Genomic DNA, 21,126 nt, shown 5'->3' with positions numbered 1-21,126 from the left:
CCTGTACCATCGTCTCTAGGCGTTGACTATGTGTCAGACTTCTTGTCTCCTGTGGCCTTGCAAAGGATGGGCTAAAAAAGTGGTGAAATGATTCCGCAAAATTGATGTTACCAGCAGATACTGTGGTTCTGTTACGGTTTGAGTGCTGAACACTTGACGGTCCCACGGTTGGCAAGTTGGAACTGTGAGATTCACTACGTGCACCACTGGTATTTTGTGGAAAAGCACATGTAAGATTCTGCAACAGTCTCTGCTGATACTCCTGCATGCGTGCATCCCTTTCTATGGCAGGAATAATTTCTGCAAATTTACTTTTGTACCGGGGATCTAACAGTGTGGCAACCCAGTAGTCAGGATTATTTCTAATTCTCACAATTCGAGGGTCATGTTGCAGGTAGTGCAGCAAGAAGGCACTCATGTGTGTTGCGCATCCAGGAGCACCAAGTCCCTGTTGTGTTGGTGGCGAGGTAACAATCATGCTTCCTTCCTCTGTCCTCTCCCCCCAACCTCGCACAACAGAAATGTGATCAAAGTCTCCCTCATCTGATGAGTCTTCCATCAGTTCGTCCTCCACTTCTTCCTGGGCTCCTGCACCTTCCTCACTAGTTTGGCTGCTACCATGCGCCCTGGTAAAACCATCTCCCCCACCCTCACATGCCTGCCGCCTTGGTGCTGCCGACCGTCTGGACCTTGCAGATGTTAGCCCTTCCGCATACAACTCCTCCTCCTCTACTTCCTCCACCTCCTCTTGTGCCACCACCTGACTCCGAATTCTGTTTAACATGTGCTCCAGCATGTAAATCACCGGAATAGTCATGCTGATAATGGCATCGTTAGCACTAAACATCTTCGTCGCCATTTCAAAACTGTGCAGAAGGGTGCATAGGTCCCTGATCTGAGACCACTCCTCCAGCGTGATTTGCCCCACCTCTGAATCTCGTTGGCCCAGGCTATACGTCAGAACGTATTGCACCAGGGCTTGTCGGTGCTGCCACAGTCGCTGCAACATGTGCAGAGTTGAATTCCACCGGGTAGGCACATCGCATTTTAGCCGGTGAAGTGGCAGGCCCAACGACTTCTGTAGAGATGTAAGTCGCTGAGCTGCGGGATGCGAACGGCGGAAGTGAGCACACAGCGACCGTGCCCTCTGCAGAAGGCCATCTAGTCTGGGATAGTGGGCTAAAAATTGCTGGACAACCAGGTTCAACACGTGAGCCATACAAGGCACGTGTGTGACATTGCCCCGGCGAAGGGCCGCACCCAGGTTTGCAGCATTGTCGCACACGGCCTTCCCTGGTTTCAGGTCCAGTGGAGACAACCATTCATGAAATTGGTTCTCCAGAGCTGACCACAACTCCTCAGCTGTGTGACTCACATTTCCCAGACATTTCAATGTAAAAACCGCCTGATGACGTTGAGCCCTACTGCCAGCATAGTAAGGAGGTGTGCAGGATCCCTTCTGCGCAGTTAGAAAGCTTGTGGCATGACCAGACAGGCTTTGGGTGCAGGTGGAAGACCGAGAGGAGGTTGAGGAGGCAGAAGCAGTGGAGGAACTTTGACATAAAGAGGATTGACGCACAACTCGTGGGGACGGCAAGACTTGGACAGCAGCCCCTTGTCCTGCTGTCACCATAGTTACCCAGTGCCCAGTCAGCGACATGTAACGCCCCTGTCCATGCCTACTCGTCCAAGTGTCTGTGGTGAAATGCACCCTGTCACACACAGAGTTTCTCAAAGAAGCGGTGATGTTGTGTGCGACATGCTGGTGGAGCGCAGGCACACCTTTCTTTGAGAAGTAGTGCCGACTGGGCATCTGGTACTGGGGCACTGCGACGGACATAAGGTCTCGAAAATCCTCTGTGTCCACCAGGCGGAAAGGCAGCATTTCTGTAGCCAAGAGCTTGCAGATGGTGAAATTCAACCTCTTAGCTTTCTCATGGCTAGGAGGAAATGGTCTTTTACTTGTCCACATCTGAGGGACCGAGGGCTGGCTATTGTGCTTAGACGGGGTTGATAAGGGTGTCCCCGGCAAACTGCCGGTCTGTGAGGAAGATGCAGGCGGACATGTTAGGTTGCCTTGATCCAAAGGTGGTGCTATCGATGTCGGACAGCGCTCAAGACCAGCTGGTGTTACCACCTCCAAAGAAAATGATGACCTGCCAATCACGCTGGCTGTTGCGGGTAAAGAGGTGGCAGGTCTGCGCCCCAAAACAGGTGTGACTGCTGTCCCCCCAGTCACAGAGGATGAAGAGGCCGCGGATGCACAAGATATGGCAGACGGTGGTTGGCCCGGCCGGCTAGGCCGCATTGTAGCACACTGAGCTTCCCACTGCAACTTATGCTTCATGTCCATGTGCCGGTTCATGCATGAAGTACTCAAACTATGTATTTTTTGGCCTCTACTTAGCTTTTGCTGACAAATGTTACAGATAACACGAGTTGGGTCATCTTTATCGATCTGAAAAAATGCCCAGGCTATGCAAGGCTTAGCACCCATGCGACCTGAAGAGCCACCACGACTTGTGGTGAGAGGCAGAGTTGTGTTTGAGGATGCAGTTGTTGACGTGCTTCCAGTACTACGTCTCTGTCCAGGAAGGCGCAACCTGACCTCGTCGTCACTAGCATCTTCCTCCACCTCCTCTGCTGACCTCATCTCTTGGCTGACTGTGGGTTGACAGTAAGTGGGATCTCCGACCTCATCATCATCACCCTGTGCGTTATCACACCCGTCGTCCTCAGAGCCAACCTGTTCCTGCCCTGACAAAAAACTAAAGTTGTCGCTCCAATCAGGTATTTGAGTCTTATCATCGTCTTCCTCATTGTCTCCACCAACAGGAGTTACAGTTTGGGAATGAGGGTCTACATTATGGTCAGAACCTTCTGCGTCTGGTCCTGGATCCGACTCATAAAGATTCTGGGCATCAGTGCAGATCATTTCCTCGTCTGGATTCACAGAAGCGCTGGAGTCGACCTCTGATTCCCAGGCTATAGTATGAGTAAACAGCTCTGCAGACTCAACCATCTGTTCTACCTCATACTCAGACGGGCAGCTGGAGATTTGGGAGCTGTGAGGAAGCAAGTGCGATTTGGGTGACACCTTTGAGGACTGGAGTATTTGTGATGTTGAAGTTGATGTGGAGGAGAGCCCACTTAAAGGAGCACTTGATATCCGTTGAAGCACCTGCTGTTTTTGTGCCTCATCTGGAATTTGTAGCGATTGGCGTGGCCGTAAGAAAGGGATCTTATCACATTGTCCGCTAAAAGAAGTAGACATTTTAGTTTGGCTGGAAAATGGTCTTTCTTCTGCAGATGTTACTGTTGCTTTAACACCTACCCCACGGACACAACCTTTTTTCCCCTTCCCAACACGCCTATTCCCCTTTCCACCAGCAGCAGGCCTTTTTCCACTCATTTTGGTGGTTAACTAATTCACAACTCTGGAGTTGTTTGCACAAAAAAACAATGGATGGTAACCGAGCAGAGCTGAGTGGCCAAACTGTGGTATTAGGCCAAAACTATTGGCTGGGTTAGATGCAGAAAAAAATTATTTTGAATTTGCAACCTGATGGAGGTCAGTATAGATGGACTAATACAAATAGTCCCACACACTGCTAGAAGCCCAAATATTTTTTCAGAGGTACTGTAGATGCAGATAAAAATTATTTTTAATTTGCAACCTGATGGAGGTCAGTATAGATGGACTAATAGACCAAGTCCCACACACTGCTAGAAGCCCAAATATTTTTTCAGAGCTAGATGCAGAAAAAAATTATTTTTAATTTGCAACCTGATGGAGGTCAGTATAGATGGACTAATAGACCAAGTCCCACACACCGCTAGAAGCCCAACTATTTTTTCAGAGCTAGATGCAGAAAAAAATTATATTCAATTTGCAACCTGCTGGAGGTCAGTATAGAAGGACTAATAGAACAAGTCCCACACACTGCTAGAAGCCCAAATATTTTTTCAGAGCTAAATGAAGAAAAAAATTATTTTTAATTTGCAACCTGATGGAGGTCAGTATAGATGGACTAATAGACCAAGTCCCACACACTGCTAGAAGCCCAAATATTTTTTCAGAGCTAGATGCAGAAAAAAATTATATTCAGTTTGCAACCTGATGGAGGTCAGTATAGATGGACTAATAGAATGATGCTATGCCCAAAAGATTTTACTTCACTAGGTGCAGTAAAAAAATTGGTATTCTATACACAGGTGTTATATCTTGCAACACAGATAGGCTACTCCACTGACTAACACACTCTGCAATAGGCCAAAAAGGATTAGCTTTGCTAGATTCAGCCAAATGCTGTGAAAAAAACTTGCACAGCACTGGCACAGACCTGCCTGGCAAAAACTGATAGGAACTCATGTAACCTAGTCCTGAAAAGGACTCAAATTACAATTAGTCTTTACTCCCACAACCTATCTATTTAAGAGCACAGACCTGCCTGATAAAAGTCGTAGGAAATGCTGTAACCTAGTCCTTAAAGGGACTGCAATCACAACTATTCCCTACTCCCAAGCTATCTGTAGATTTGTGCGAAAATTGGCTTGAAATTAACAAGGTATAGCGCACACAGCAACAGCGGTGCCGTCTAACACGCAGCTGCAGCAGTGAGAAAATGGTGGCGACGGGGAAAATGGCTTGGTCTTATAGGGCAAGGACATGTGACATACACTGCCAATGACACATGCCCTTGCTTGTGTGAAAAAAAGCACTTCGCTCCGTGTGTGCGCTGCTGATAGGCTGACAGATTGCACCTCCCCACTGCAAATGCGGGAAAGAGAAAAAAAAATGGAGATCTTCATTGTTCCTGCAGAGATCCATCCCCTGCCCCTCCCCCCACCCCGCTGTACACTCAAACTGCGTATTAACATTAATTTTCATCATTACTGAGAAAAAATCCAGTTATGATTTTGGTGCACGAACAGTTATCGAACATAACCTCGAACAGCCGAATTTTTCTCAAATTGTTCGTGTTCGCCGAACGGCTCGAACACCGCCCAAAACAGCTCGAATTTGAGATTGGCGAACAGTTCGAGTAGAACAACGCTCATCTCTAATTACCATATCAAAAAGTTACTGTAATCCAGTTTGAAACACAGGAAACTGAGACCTGGTACTGAACATTTACATTATAGATTTACATTAAAATCAGAATTTCCTTTGGAAAAAAAAAAGAAGCACTAAGAAAAAAAATAACAACAGAAATGAAAAGAAACTAGAGGACAATAAAAATAAGTCTTGGGAAAGAGAAAGTACAGATATACTAAACATGCAAGTCAAAACCTTCTTTGAAAAAACATGTCTTATTTATGCAAACATTATCCTTATCCAATATACTAATATATTCATCTTGAAAAAACACATGAATAGTGGATATTTGCAAGTCATTTTACAGCAGTTCTACAAAGTGATGTGTCAAACTCCAATGCCTACAGATATATTCAACAGAATTTCTGTTTTTTTTTTTACTTATCTGTGATGACATTGGTCTTGGCCAAGTGTAAAGAATTTGCTCCTATCCCCAAGATGCTTAAGGTACCGTCACACTTAACGACGCTACAGCGATCCCGACAACGATACGACCTGGCAGGGATCGTTGCTGCGCAGCTGTGTGGTCGCTGGTGAGATGTCAAACAGTCAGATCTTCCCAACGACGCAGCAACGATAGGGCGACCCGTAGTGACCTGTATAACGATGCAACGCAAATGCACGCCTATGTGTCTCAGTTCTGAGTCGCCGACGAGGTCGTTGGAAAGGTGTCAAACACACCGATGCATGCTACCCAGTGGGACCTCAACGATCAAAAAATGGTCCAGGCCATTTCGACACGACCAGCGATCTCACAGCAGGGGCCTGGTCGCTGCTACGTGTCAAACGTAGTGAGATTGCTGCTGAGGTCGCTGTTGCGTCACAAAACTTGTGACTCAGCAGTGATCTCGCTAGCGATCTTGCTTAGTGTGGCGGGGGCTTTAGAGACCAGCAAGAAACGTATTGTTGGGCCTTTCCTGTGTAGTATCTTAAGGCCCCGTCACACTTAGCGACGCTGCAATGATCCCAACAACGATACGACCTGTCAGGGATCGTTGCTGCGTCGCTATGTGGTCGCTGGTGAGCTGTCAAAGAGGCAGGCTCACCAACGATCAGGGGAGCAGCGACATCGTGGAAAGAATCTTTCCACGATGTCCTGCTCCTGGTTACGAGCCTGCTGAAGCAGGAGCAGGCTGGTAACTAGGGTAAACATCGGGTTACTAGGGGCACACGGGCTCCTAGTAACCCGTTGTTTATCATGGTTACCACTCTGCTACAGTGAGCGGGAGGTTACCGCTCACTTTAGCAGGCTCGTAACCATGATAAACAATGGGTTACTAGGTGCCCGTGTGCCCCTAGTAACCCGATGTTTACCATAGTTACCAGCCTGATCGCTGCTCCCGCTGGTCACACACAGCGATGTGTGCTGACCAGCGGGAGAGCAACGACCAAAAAATGGTCCAGGACACTTTGCAGCGATCAGCGACCTCACAGCAGGGGCCTGATCGTTGTAAAGTGTCACACATAGCGACATCGCTGGTGAGGTCGCTGTTGCGTCACCAAAACCGTGACACAGCAGCGATCTCGCTATGTGAGACGGGAGCTTTACTTGGCATAACAAAAGCTCAAGTCCTTCAACTTCTGCCACATCAAGATGTAGTGGATTTTCCAAAACCTAATTGAAAGGAGATCTCATGTGATTAGAACCCTGCCTGAGGACAATTCTATCTCTAGGGATTATTAACTCCGATGCTTGAAGTATGGGCTCGTTATCTTGGATATTACACTCAGCTCTCTATTTTTAATTTGTTCTATTTTACAGGAAGCTTCAGCTACCATTGTTTGCAGTAGTTTTGGTGAAAAAGCTCAGGTACAGAAGGATATGAAATCCATGTAGTTTTGTGATTTTTCCAAGTTTAAACCATAAAGTATTGGTATCATCACAATAGAATGGATGTAAAGGCCCCGTCACACATAACGAGATCGCTAGCAAGATCGTTGATACGTCATGGTTTTTGTGACGCAATAGTGATCTCGTTATGTCTGACAGGTAGCAACGATCAGGCCCCTGCTGTGAGATCGTTGATCGTTACAAAGCTTCCTGGACCATTCCTGGGTCGTTGCGCTCCCGCTGGGCAGTGTGCATCGCTGTATTTGACACCTTATCAACGACCTCGTTAGCGATTCAGAACTGAGACACGTAGGCGTGCATAAATTGGACTTTTCCGCGCCCCTCGTCCCTGATTGGTGGTCGCTACAGCGTTCTCATTTTCCGCCGTGCATAAAGAAGGCAACAAATCTTAGCGCATAAATTGGCCAATTCATGTGTACCTGGTAGCCACGTTAAGGCGTTTCTCAAAATACCAGGAACCTGCCTGTCTGAACTCCTCTCTAAGAGACATAAGTTTGCTTGTGTATGGGAAGGCAAGAACCTGCTGCAATTAAAACCACCTGTGGCCTAGAGGCAGAGTGATCAGTCAAAGCTTATACATAGAAACAGAAAAAAACAATGTCTCTTAGAGAGGAGTTCAGACAGGCAGGTTCCTGGTATTTTGAGAAACGCCTTAACGTGGCTACCAGGTACACATGAATTGGCCAATTTATGCGCTAAGATTTCTCATTTATTTCTATTTTCTAGAGCAGTAATGCTATTCAAATTTCATATATTTCATGTTCGCATACTTAGCGTTGCAGTGTGCTACTTTGTTTTTATTTGTATATGGAGGAAGCTGCTCCTAGTAAGCACCTGTACACACCTATTTGTTTCGGTTGTGCCGGTCAGTTTTTTTCTGTTCATACTGGATAGGGGGTTGTGGTGAATATCATTGTTTGGGGTGCTGCTTGTGGTCTATAATACTATATGGGATGCTGTGGAGGACATCATAGTATACATGGGGCTGTTTTGGACATCATACTACTTATGGAGGTCTGTGGTGAACATCATACCATATATGGGAGGCTGTGGTGGACATCATACTGTGTAGGGGGACAGTGTGAGGAGTGGTTAGAGTTTGGAGAAGGCAGCGGGGTGGGCAATATGAGGGCACAGTGTGAAAAGGGGCACAGAATGGACATGGAAAGGGGACATCATGAAATGGGGGCACGATATGGATAGAGGTTATCATTGATGGGGGGACAGTGTTGGGATATTGAAACTGTAATGGAAAATTAGATAGGGGACAGCCATGGTATAGGCCGTGGTTCATAAGGGCGGATGGTGTGTCGGTTATAGCTGATAATGGTAGACAGTGTGGAGGCCATATACCATAGGAGGCTTATTTAGGTAATAATATGAACAGATATTTTTATGCAGAGGGTAATTTAATAACACTCTTATTTTTAAGGGCACCATGTCAGGATGTGCTGCAAAAGACTGGAGAAAAGGGAGGTCTGCAGAGACTAGCTGTGGTTGTGAAAAGTCATCATGTTATCTAGACAAGATGGAGATGAAAAGAAAGCGATGACATCATCTATAAGGTACCTGTATGTAAATGTTTATTTGTGATAGTGACTAATTCTCATCAGTAGTGTGGTTCCTGTATGGTCTGCAATCTGATGATGGGTGTTAATAACAACTTCCAGTATCTCCTTACCATTGTTAAGGACATACTGGGAGTTGTAGGGTTGTAGGTTCATGCGATACAATTGTTTGTGGGGCTGACTTGATATTACAATTGATCGTTGTACTAAGCTTGGTTCTTGTATTCAAGTGCTCTTGGTTCTGGTCATGTATTCATGTACTTATGGTAGTTCTGGAGACATATTCATGTACTGATGGAGATTCTGGTGACGTATTAATTTACTGATGGTGGTTCTGGTGATGTAGTCCGTACTGATTGTGGGTCTGTTGATGTAATCATATACGAATGGTGGATCTAGTGATGTATTCATGTACTGATGGTGGTTCTGGTGATGTATTCATGTACTGATGGTGGTTCTGGTGAGGTAGTCATGTACTGATGGTGGTTCTGGTGACATATTCATGTACTGATGATGTTTCTGGTGCTATATTCATTAACTATTAATGGCTCTAGTGCTCTAATTATGCACTGATGATGATTTTGGCCTCCTTATTCGTGTACTGATGATGATTCTGGTGATTAATATATCACCAGTATCATCATCACTACATGAATATAGCACCAGAACAACCATCACTACATGAATGTGTCACCAGAAGCACCATCAGTTTTGTGCAAGCTTTACTTGTCGCATGGCGAACGCAAAAACCACCATCCCTATATTTATAATGGGGTCTGTTTACTTTCCATTAGGGTATCTGCCAAATGCTGGACACCTTAACTGAAACCAAACGGCCCCGATTGTAGTTACGCTTTAGTAGTTTCCATAACTATCCTTGGGTTCTACATTTAAATTATAGGATAATTATCACTATTTTTCCCCTGTATTGTGTAAATGGTCAGCATAAAATCATTGATTTTATATCTAACTTTGAAATTGCACTCCCTGTTAAGTCACATCCCTAAAGTATACCACTTTTTCTTTTTTTTTTTTACTTTTGATTACTTTTTTGTGAAAAAGGTAACAATTCTAGTGGAAGTGGTTCATCATAGTTTGCTATCTAACCCATTGGCAGGGAAGGGGGGAGGTGCATTCGGGGTAAAGTTACCTTAGTCTCTGAGCCATTCCTTTGCTTTGGGGTGGGTGGCACCATAGGCTTTATCTGCTTAGGGCACCAAAATACTTTGTCTCAGCCATGGTCAAATGTGTGTGTCTGCATCAGGCTTTACAAAATCTTTTAGCATATTTAATGGGAGTTATCATGGGTGTCCATTGTCACCATTGATTTTTGCGTCCAAAGTGAAAAAATTAGGATTTTCTCCCAACATTGAAGGTATAAAAGCAGGAGATCTCCAACATGTAATTGGCTTATATAAAAAAATGTTATATCGTCCCTGATGACTGAGAAATTTGTCGGACACTTCGTCCATTCTAGATGAATTTTCCACACTATCTTACTACAGGTTTAACATCAATAAATCTACCAGCCTGCCATTACATGTACAGTCAATGACGCGCCCCCTGGGACATATTCCTTTTTGAGGGGAATACCCGGCACCGGATCAGATGGGGGGTTGTAGTCTCCGAGCGGCTGTGACCCGGCCCCGTGCCCAGGGCGTCAAGCTCAGTGTTATGTGGCAGTCCTACAGATGTTATTAAGAGTTCTTTCGTGTCGACTACGCCACCCGTTGTGATGCGGTCACTGTGGCCGCCGCTGCAGCAGGGTCCGCTGAGGCTGATGGTGCAGGTGCAGCTTGTGATGATAACCCCCAACGGGAGGGGTATAGCCTCAGGGGGAACAGGTGCAGAGGATGGGGGTTGTGGTGGTGCAGTGCAGACGGCAGTGAAGACAGAGTCGGGTTATGCAGTTAAGGGTGTTTACTTACTGCAGATGTTGTACTGGTCACTCCAGCTCCGAGTGACCACCCGAGCCGTGCTGCGTCCACCAGGTCCTGGATCCGGCCAACCCCCAAACAAGTCCGGAGCGTGGCCCTGAGCTCTCCTTCTGTCCCGTTCTCTGGCCGTCCCCACCAGTGATCCACCTAGGTCCAGCTCCCTCGGGCCTTCTGTTGGGACACCCTTGGCCTTGGGTTCCCTGACCCTTCATGTGGTGTGCCTTCGGGGTGGATGTAGTGGGTGACCGTGGCAAACGCTGCCCACGGTCTCCGGTCTCTGGCTGGGGAATGTTTTTACCCCCACCAGCTTGGGTTCCGGTACCCTGATGCCGACTCTTCACCCGGGGTTTTAATTTGGGATCTTAGAGTCCTGTTCTTCTGTGCCTCTGGGTCTCTCTCTCTCCTCTCTCACTCTGGGTCTTTCCTTCTCCTCTGCTCCTGACTTGTTCTCTGCATCTGACCCTGTTCTTAGTTGGTGCCCTCCTTATATACACCCTCTATGTGTGAGCTCAGGTGACCAGCACCCAATGAGCTCCTAACTTTACCCAGGCTGCTCCCCCTATCTGCCCCTACACTACTTGGGATGTACCACCCCCCTCCCACTCCAGCCAGGAACAGACTCGGTCGTACCTGCACATTTCTAAGTGGGAGTACCGTCGGTCTGCTCCTCGGAAATGGGATGTGTGTAGTGCATGCAGCCTACCGAGCTCAGATCCACACTCCATCCTTACCCGGGAGTGGAATATCACACCTCTGGGTTGAGGTGCAATACCCCTGTAGCAGCCGAATCCTCAGGGTGCTACATCAACACTTCTTGAAAATTTACAAAAAAAAATAAAAATGTTCTGGTCTTCTGATCATATAACCAACTTTGACATCCTCTTAACAAACAGCAAATGTAGTGAGGTATAACTTTAACGCGTTTACCCCCGAAGGTGGTTTGCATGTTAATGACCGGGCCAATTTCTACAATTCTGACCACTGTCACTTTATGAGGTAATTACTCTCGAATGCTTCAATGAATCCCCCTGATTCTGAGAATGTTTTTTCGTGACATATTGTACTTCATGATTTTGGTAAAATTTCTTCGATATCACTTGCATTTATTTGTGAAAAAAATGGAAATTTGGCAAAAATGTTGAAAATTTAGCAATTTTCAAAATTTGAATTTTTATGCCCTTAAATAAGAGAGATATGTCACACAAAATAGTTAATAAATAACATTTCCCACATGTCTGCTTTACATAAGCACAATTTTGGAGCCAAAATTTTTTTTTATTAGGGAGCTATAAGGGTTAAAAGTTGACCAGCGATTTCTCATTTTTACAACAAAATTTACAAAACCATTTTTTTAGGGACCACATCACATTTGAAGTCACTTTGAGGGGCCTTTATGACAGAAAATACCCTAAAGTGACACCATTGTAAAAACTGCACCCCTCAAGGTGCTCAAAACCACATTCAAGAACTTTATTAACCCTTCAGGTGCTTCACAGGAATTTTTGGAATGTGGACGAAAAAAAATAACATTTAACTTTTCTTCACAAAAATGATACTTTAGACCCAATTTTTTTTATTTTCGCAGGGGTAACAAGAAAAAATGGACCCCAAAATTTGTTGTGCAATTTCCCCTGAGCACGCAGATACCCAATATGTGGGGAAAAAACATTGTTTGGGCGCACGGCAGGGTGACTTTTTGAATGTAAAATTTGCTTGAATAATCAGAGGACGCTATGCTGAGTTTGGAGAGCCCCTGATGTGCCTAAACAGTGGAAACCCCCGACAAGTGACATCATTTTGGAAACTAAACCCCTCAGGGAACTTATCTAGATGTGTGGTGAGCACCTTGAATCCCAAGGTGCTTCACAGAAGTTTAGAACATTGAGCCGTAAAAATAAAATGTTCACTTTTTTGCAACAAAAATGTTTTTTAGCCTCCAATTTTGCACTTTCATGATGGTAACAGGAGAAATTGCATCATGCAATTTGTTGTGCAATTCCTCCTGAACACGCCGATACCCCATATGTGGGGGAAAACTACTGCTTGGGCGCACGGCAGGGCTCGGAAGAGAAGGAGCGCCATTTGACTTTTTGAATGTAAAATTTGCTTGAATAATTAGCGGATGTGCCCCTGATGTGCCTAAACAGTGGAAAACCCCCACAAGTGACACGATTTTTGAAACTAGACCCCTCAGGGAACTTATCTAGATGTGCAGTGAGCACCCTGAACCCCCAAGTGCTTTACAGAAGTTTATAACATGGAGCCGTGAAAATAAATAAATCAAACTTTTTCCACAAAAATGATGTTTTAGCTCCAATTTTTTTATTTTCACAAGGGTAAGAGGAGAAAATGGACCCCAAAAACTGTTGTGCAATTTCTCCTAAGTACGCCAATACCCCATATGTGAGGGAAAATTCAGTGTTTGGGCGCACGGTAGAGTTCAGAAGGGAAGGAGCACTGTGTGACTTTTTGGACGCAAAATTGGCTGGAATTGAGAGAGGGCGCCATGTCGCGTTTGGAGAGCCCCTGATGTGCCTAAATAGTGGAAACCGCCCACAAGTGACCCCATTTTGGAAACTACACCCCTCAAGGATTTTATCAAGGGGTATAGTGAACATTTTGAACCCAGAGGTACGACACAGAATTTGATAACATTAGGTCATCATATTGAATAAGTTGTCATTAGTCTTGAGTGCAAGTGCTCGCTACTTGAGTTTGCATCAGGTACTCGGGTATGTACCAAGTATCGCGGGTGCTCGAGTGACATGCTCGAGTCCCCGTCCGCATCTTTCACGGTTATTAGACACCCAAAAAAAAACATGCGGGGATCGCTCGTGTATGGCAGGCAATCCCTGCGAGGTTTTTTTGGCCATGAAGGATATGGGGTGGAGACTCGAGCATGTCACTCGAGCACCCGCGACACTCAGTGCATACCCGAGCACCCGATGCAAACTCAAGTAGCGAACACTTGCGCTCAACACTAGTCGCCATATCGTCATCTTTTTTTTTTGCTTTTGAAAAAAATCCCAACCTTAAACCCAACCCTAATACAACCCCAACCCTAACCCTAACCCTAGCCCAACCCTAACCTCAACCCTAATACAACCCCAGCCCTAACCCCAACCCTAGCCCAACCCCAACCCTAGAGTTTATTTTTTACGCCGGTCCTCGTGTGGTACAAGTGATTAGACGACTTTATTCTTCGAGTCGGTGCGATTACAGCGATACCAGAATCATATCGGGTTTTTATGATTAACAGCTGTCACACATTAAAAGACGCATTTTTTTGTAAAATCTAGTTTTTGCATCGCCATATTTTGAGAGCTATAATTTTTCCATATTTTGGCCGACAGAGTCATGTGATGGCTTGTTTTTTCCGAAACGAGTTGACGTTTTTATTGGTACCATTTTCAGACACTCGACATTTTTTGATCGCTTTCTATTCCGATTTTTGGGAGGCAGAATAAACAAAAACCAGCAATTCCGGAATTGTTTTTATGTTTTTTTTTATGCTGTTCCGCGTGTGGTAAAATTGATAAGGCAGCTTTATTCTTCGGATCAGTACGTTTACAGCGGTACCACATTTATATAATTTTTTTATGTTTTGGCGCTTTTACACAATAAAAGCTATTTTATAGAAAAAAATATTTTTTTGCATTGCTTTATTCTGAAAGCTATAACTTTTTTACTTTTCGGCTGATAGAGCTGTATGGCGGCTTGTTTTTTGTGGGACAAGATGATGTTTTCAGCGGTACCATTTTATTTATATTCGTCTTTTTGATCGCGTGTTATTCCAATTTTTGTTTGGCGGTATGATGATAAAGCATTGTTTTTTGGCTCGTTTTTTTTTTTTTTACCGTGTTAACTAAAGGGGTTAACTAGTGAGACAGTTTTATAGGTCAGGTCGTTACGGACGCGGCTATACCAAATATGTGTACTTTTATTGTTTTTTTTTTCATAATGATATTTATTGATGGGTACATTATATTTTTATTTTTGGTGGATTATTTTTATATATTTTTTTTATATTTTTACAATTTTTTTTCCACTTTCTGACACTTTTTTTTCTTTTACACCTTGTCCCACTATGGGACTTTCACTTTTTTTATTCTGATCGCCTGTATAGCACAGGGATGGAGCACCATCCCTGTGCTATACAGGCTGTCAGCGCTACAGAGGCAGAAGATACTTTGGTCATGCACTGCGCATGACCAAAATATCTTCCTGCAGTCTGGTGACCCGGATGTTGTCATGACGACATCGGGTCGTCATGGCAACATCCTGGAAGCCGCGGCAGACAGCGCTGGAGGCTGGGAGAGGAGGTGAGTATTGCGATCACCTCCCCTTGCCCCCGCAATGCTGCGATCGACTTAGATTGCAGCATTGAAGGGGTTAATGTGCTGGGAGCAGTGCGGGACCGCTCCCTGCACATAGCACAAGGTGTCAGCTGTGACAATCAGCTGACACCCGGCGGCGATCACCCTGCACCGCTTGTGTGTGGGCGCGATCGCCATATGAGCTAATAGTACGTCATTGGTCCAATCGGCCCAGGTCACCATGATGTACTATTAGGTCACATGTCAGAAAGGGGTTAAAACGTTAAAACAGGACTACAACAGGTGCTGGAAAACTCAAAGTTCTTGGATTACTACAATAAACAAGGTCAAAATGCTCATCTTATCAAAAATAAATTCTGTTGTTCACCTTTTTCTATTATCAGATGGTTTACTTCACAGCTACCAGTCGATGTGTTACGGTTTATCTTGGGCAACATATTAAAAAAATAATCAAACACTATTTCACTGTCTTAAACAGTGGGGTAAGGAAGTCCCTTACCGCCTCAAATACCATCAGGCTTGCCTTATAGACAAAGCAAAAGGCTTATGGGCTTTGATCTCTGAGCAGAAGTGGGCAATCATTGAGGCTAGTCTTCCAAAGCATAACTTTTAAATTTTAAAACCTTTTTAGCCACCTCAGCATGAAAAGTGTTAAGTCAAAAATTTGTTAAATTAACAATTAATATGACACTTGACTTGTGGGATAATTTACTCATCATGAAACTGTTCTTGCTATCCTTATCAAGTATCCCTTTGCTGACTTTTCAATTTCAGTCTCCTCATTGAAATACCAAAAACTGTGTCTGTCACTGAGCATCCATAATTTAAGTAAATTATATAAACATCATACACTATTGTCCTTTGGAGAGTAGCACAACCCCTATAAGTAACTGTAAAGATCTGAGGTTGTGGGTTGTAAGTAATCATCTAGGCAGGTTAGCGATGCAACAATATTTTATTGATCACAGCCATGGTAATAAAGCAATTCCAGGTAAATGGCCAAAATACAGTTCTCCCAGTCCTTAAATTCCCAATCTGGGTTCAGAAGTTCCACTGGCTTTGTATAAGGCCATACTCACTGTCTCCCAACTTTTGGTTGGCCCACTGATTTCGTATCTCCAGCCAGTATAGTCTGTAGCCTCAGTCCATGATCCTCTAGACGGCAGATAAAGCAATGAAAGCACAGGTATCCAGTAAGAGCAGTCCTTTTAAGAAAGTTTAAATCCAAATGACATAATCCATAATGGTAACATGTTTATCCATCCATCCTTCCAAGTCCACGGTCTCCATCCCCTTCCTTCAATCCTTCCACACAACTCTCACTAAAGCATGTGTCTGTTTTCCTACCTGGGGTCAGCCCCCTCCAAAGGTCAGAAGTGATGACACCCTCCCCCTTAAGCATTTACATTAACATAAGACTGCATTTAAGACCTCCTGTGGCGACGGCTCCACTGTGTCCACTTTTTCCATCTACATAAGGGGTCCCTTGGCTGAAAGAACAATGGTCCAAGGCCCCTGAGATAAGGTCACTGAATGGAATGGATACCTGAGGTTGAACTGATGAGCAAACAAATCACTAACAAAACACAGCAAGCAAATTTCTAACAAAATACAAAAATAAGATCGATGAAAATGGGTGCTCAGTGCTGGAAAAGTATTTAGTAAGTGGCCAGGTCCTCACAGTTACCTCTATCAATACCTAGAAATCCAACACTTTCTATCAAATCATACTTTAGCCTTCAAGCCCCCCCCCCACACACAAAAACTGAGTTGTCTCAACAAGCTGCATTTAACCAGCCACATAAGAGCATAAATAGCCTTTCTTCCTGCCTATAATTCTGAGTTTCATTCTGACTCTGAAGACAAATTGCCATTTAATAATGAGAATTGGGAAAAAGAATTAGGGCACATATACTCTATAGAGGTGTTGAAATTAGCACTGTTCTGGTTGGTCAAATACTTTGTGTGCATTAACCTCATAAAACAAAATAAGAAAACACTACTACTCTCGTACCGCAACCCAGATGGACTTGAACATATACAAACTCCCTATGCTGGCAGAAATGTAGTCATAGGGGTACCCAGTTACACATGTAGCGGTAATGCCCTGTCATTTTTCCACTGTGGATAGATCTGAGACTTTTCCCTCATTTCAGACATCAGAAATCTGAATGTGGAACTGAACCTGGAACTAGCAGTTCTATCCTTTACTTATAAGGTTAGACAGCTAATGACCCAAATACAGTTAGGTCCAGAAACATTTGGAAAGTGACACAAGTTTTGGCATTCTAGATATTTACCAAACATATTCAAGATACAGTTATATAATCAATATGGGCTTAAAGTGTAAACTCTCAGCTTTAGGGTTCGCTCACAAGAGTGTATAAAAGATTTAAAGCTTAATAAAAATTCTTTCTTACCATCCTGTGTATTTTGACTTAAGATGGTGGCACATAGATCACTTAAGCTTATTCCTAAAGTATCACATATTTCTTCCCGTGTATAGGGCTCAGGATGTAGGACCTCCTCAACAAGAGCAAACATTTCTTCCACAGGAACACCAAGACTGCTCTGGAGATCTCCTAGTTTCATCAGATTTTTCCAGTCCAACCCTTTGAATTTTGCTAAAACCTATAATACAAAAACAGCAGATTTATTTGTTAAATGTAGTTTGCAATAAATATAATCATACAAAGAAAAAAAATCAGAATAAGATCAGCATTATAATGAATACTCTTACAATCAATTCTATAAAATCTAACTAAGAACATATTACTATTGCCTTCCTACAGTGGATGCCAAATGCGAAGAAGATGCGTCAAATTCATTAAATGCCGAGTGCTTCTTAATGCATTTGCCGCATCATACTCGGCAAACCCTTCACTGGTGTGCACAATGCCATTCTTAATGAATTGGCCCCATAAACTTTATAATAGAAGTAATTCTTAAAGGGTTATTTCAGCACTGTTCTCTTCCACATTGGAAGTTGAACAGTGTTGGTGACGATATGTGTAGAGATATCTGTCGAGATACCTGCATAATTGTCAGGTATAAAATTATTTTAGAAAATATCCATTCCACCACCTTCATCCAACACCTCTGAGACACAGTAAAATAAATCAATACTATTAGTTAGACAATAGTAATAACCAACTGATAACCAACTAATTGTTGAGTTTGAGACGATCAAATCAGGGGTGGATATATCAGTGGTGCAACCTGTGCAGCCGCACAGGGGCCTAAAAGGTAAGGGGGCCCATTTATATCTCCAAAGCAGGTGCAATTTTGCATTTTTAGTAGCTATAGGGCAGCAAAGGGCCCATATATTGCTCTTGCACAGGGGCCCTTTTCTGTCTGTGTCTACCAGTGGATTAAATAACCTCTTTTTAAGTATGATCTTTAATTCTACAGACACTAAAGAGGATTGATTTCACAATACAAGCAATACTTTTAATAGAAAATAACAAATACTTATGTGCTTTAATTGAAGAAAAATACAGTGGCACTCATCAAATTATTTTTCTTCATTTATTTATATAGCCATAAATACAAGCAGTGGAAAGGGAAATGGGAGGCAAACACGCCGAGGTGATGGCAGTTTCAGGCACTTCTGAGCTTCTACTGACTTCACTAAAACTAACCTCATGCCGCTCAGTTAAATCTCTTTTTTGGCTCATTTTGTCTGAGGAAAAACAAGCTGCCTTAGGGTATTTGCCCACGGTCAGAAGCCGCTTGCAGCCCTGACGCTGCGGAATAGCCGCACGGCTTCTGCCCTCATTTTATGCAAATGAGCAGCCCTATTTTATTTATTTTTTTTTTTTTCATGCGGGCTTTCCTCATAGATGTTAATCTGTGGTGAGAGTGCACTAGCGGACCTGCAAGAGAAATTGACATGCTGCGGGTCCTAAAGACGAGCCGTATGTCAGTTTCCGCGGGTGATCCGCAGGTGTACAGAGACACATAGTGGTCATGAGATTTCTAGAAATCCATCCACTATGGTGTAACATCTGGACGCTGCGGGTTTGACGCTGCATAGACACACAGCTTCAAACCCGCATCAGCTCCTGACGGTGGGCACACAGCCTTATAATTCTGCACACCTTGATAATGATGATATCCTTAGGCCTTACTCATCTCTTTACACAAATACACATCACTTGACCTTCTCCATCCAATAAGCATTCAAGTTCATACAGCTTGGAGCTGGAAAAAAATGCATTCCCACTTGCATAATAATTCTGCATATCCATTCCCTTTATCTTTTCAGATTGCTTGGTTGAACTTGATAAACATGACTTTTTTCAACTGTATTTATTATGTACCTATGCAACAAATCTTTATAGCCCGATAAGGCTGGTGTATTTAAGTTGAAATCTATGTCACAATGTCAAATATCTGTCAAATCTATGTCACAATAGAATGTATTCTTAAAATAAGAATGCTCATGTTATTACCTTGTGGGAAAACTTTGTAAAAAAAAAAATAAGTGTGGCCATACTGACATGGAATTTCAAAGTTTATTGCGTAATAATAAAATGAGCTTGTTTATTGTAAGAAAACATAAAAAAAGGATTATACAATCATTTTGACATGGTTTTCTTTTTAAAGTATGTCAGGTTTGAGAGATCTATTTAATGACAGATGGAGTTTGCATTCTGACATTTAGTGAAAGAACCTCTTTAACCCCTTAGTGACAGAGCCAAGTTTGAGCTTAATGACCAAGCCCCATTTTACAAATCTAACCAGTGTCACTCTATGTGGTAATAACTTTAGAGTGCTTTGATATATCCCTATCATTCGGAGACTATTTTTTCGTGAAATATTGTACTTTATGTTAGCACTAAATTTAGGTTCACAGGTTTTTAATTTTTTTGTGAAAATCTCTGAAAAGTGATGAAAATATAGAAAACATTTTGCATGAATTTTTCATTTTGTACAATGAAAATTACAAAACCAATTTTTTAGGGACCAATTTAGTTTTGAAGTGATTTTGAGGGCCTATTGTTACGCACAGTGTGGGAAAGACTAAGTGCAACATAAATGGATGAGGGGAAGGAAGCCCAGACACTAGGGAAAGGCAGAGTGGACACCCCTAGGAAGATCTAATAACACCCTGCCTATCCTATCGTCCCTATATTGGTTCCACACCAATCGTCGAGCAGGAAACCTAAGCCCTGTATATCCCTAGAGCTAGGCCCTAGATAGGGAGGGGGTGAGCACTGGTCAGTCCCCACTATAAACTAAATACAACAAGGCAAATAAAGGGGGAAAACTTAGCTTGAGCAGACACCAGGGAGATAACACCAAACGTCCTCCAAGGGTACCAGAGAGGAAACTAGCCGACTACTATAGCTCCAAGCCTTCACAAGGAAAAATGACTCCTTGAAGCAGACAGAGTTTATAAACACCCAGACCAGGATGTGTCAATCAGAGCAGGAGGGAGGTTGCCGCTGGGTCCAAAAGTCCGAAAGATTAAGAAGGCATCTGCAATGCCAAACGCAGTGACCTTCTGCAGCCAGATGCAGAGCAACTGTCTATTACATCTGACACACCTGTGACACCTATACATCGGAAAATTACTAGTGGCAATACCATTTTAAAAAACAGCATCCTTCAAATTATTCTAAACTGCTGTTAGGAAATTTGTTAATGTTTCAGGGGCTAAAGAGGAATTAAGGCAAAGTGGATTGAAAAAATGAAAAACTACATTTTTTTCCCACTAAAATCTTGATTTAGCTGCAAATTTTGCATTTTCACAAGTGATAAAAGGAGAAAATTAACCCTAAAATCTATTAAATTTATCCCAAAAGGGGAAATATCCCATATGTCGTCAACACCTCCTGTTTGGGCACATGGCGGTGTCCGGTAGGAAAGAAGAGCCATATCATATTTGTAGTGTAAATTTGGCTGGAATAAATTGTAAATACTATGTCTCATTTGCAGAGCCCCTGAGGTACCAAAACAGCAGAAACCCCGATAAGTAAAGCTATTTTGGAAACTAAACACCTCGATGAATTCATCTAGGGGTGTGTTGAACATTTAAAATCCACAGCTTCTTCGTAGAACTTTATAACATTTGGGAGTCATAATGAAAAATTTATTTTTTCTAGTAAAATGTTGTTTTAGCCCCAGGTTTGCATTTTTTTACAATGGGTCATAGCAGAAAATGGACCCCATAATTTGTTAAGCAATTCCTCCCAAATGTGGTAATATCCCATAGGTGATCAAAAACTGCTGCTTGGGCTCATGGCAGGGTCCGGAATGGAAAGCTGCTAAATTTTCAATTACACAAAGAGTAAGTTAAATTTTTTTGCTCAGTTTCTGCCAAGTGAAG

At 43.3% G+C, this 21,126-nt stretch overlaps 1 protein-coding gene across 2 annotated transcripts in view; it reads right to left on the bottom strand.

Moving 5' to 3' along the window:
• Positions 1-21,126, bottom strand: part of GALK2 (galactokinase 2) — a 430,984-nt gene that overhangs the window by 144,898 nt on the left and 264,960 nt on the right. For both annotated transcript variants that reach the window (XM_073653081.1, XM_073653082.1), the window contains one exon: positions 17,213-17,423. In XM_073653081.1, coding sequence (XP_073509182.1) covers positions 17,213-17,423 — 211 coding nt within the window. The remainder of the gene's footprint in view (positions 1-17,212; positions 17,424-21,126) is intronic.

The sequence above is a fragment of the Phyllobates terribilis genome, unplaced genomic scaffold, assembly GCF_046119375.1.
Source record: "Phyllobates terribilis strain yellow unplaced genomic scaffold, ASM4611937v1 Scaffold_11__3_contigs__length_659146591, whole genome shotgun sequence".
Classification (NCBI taxonomy): Eukaryota; Metazoa; Chordata; class Amphibia; order Anura; family Dendrobatidae; genus Phyllobates; species Phyllobates terribilis.
This window is presented reverse-complemented; position numbering and strand designations above follow the sequence as displayed.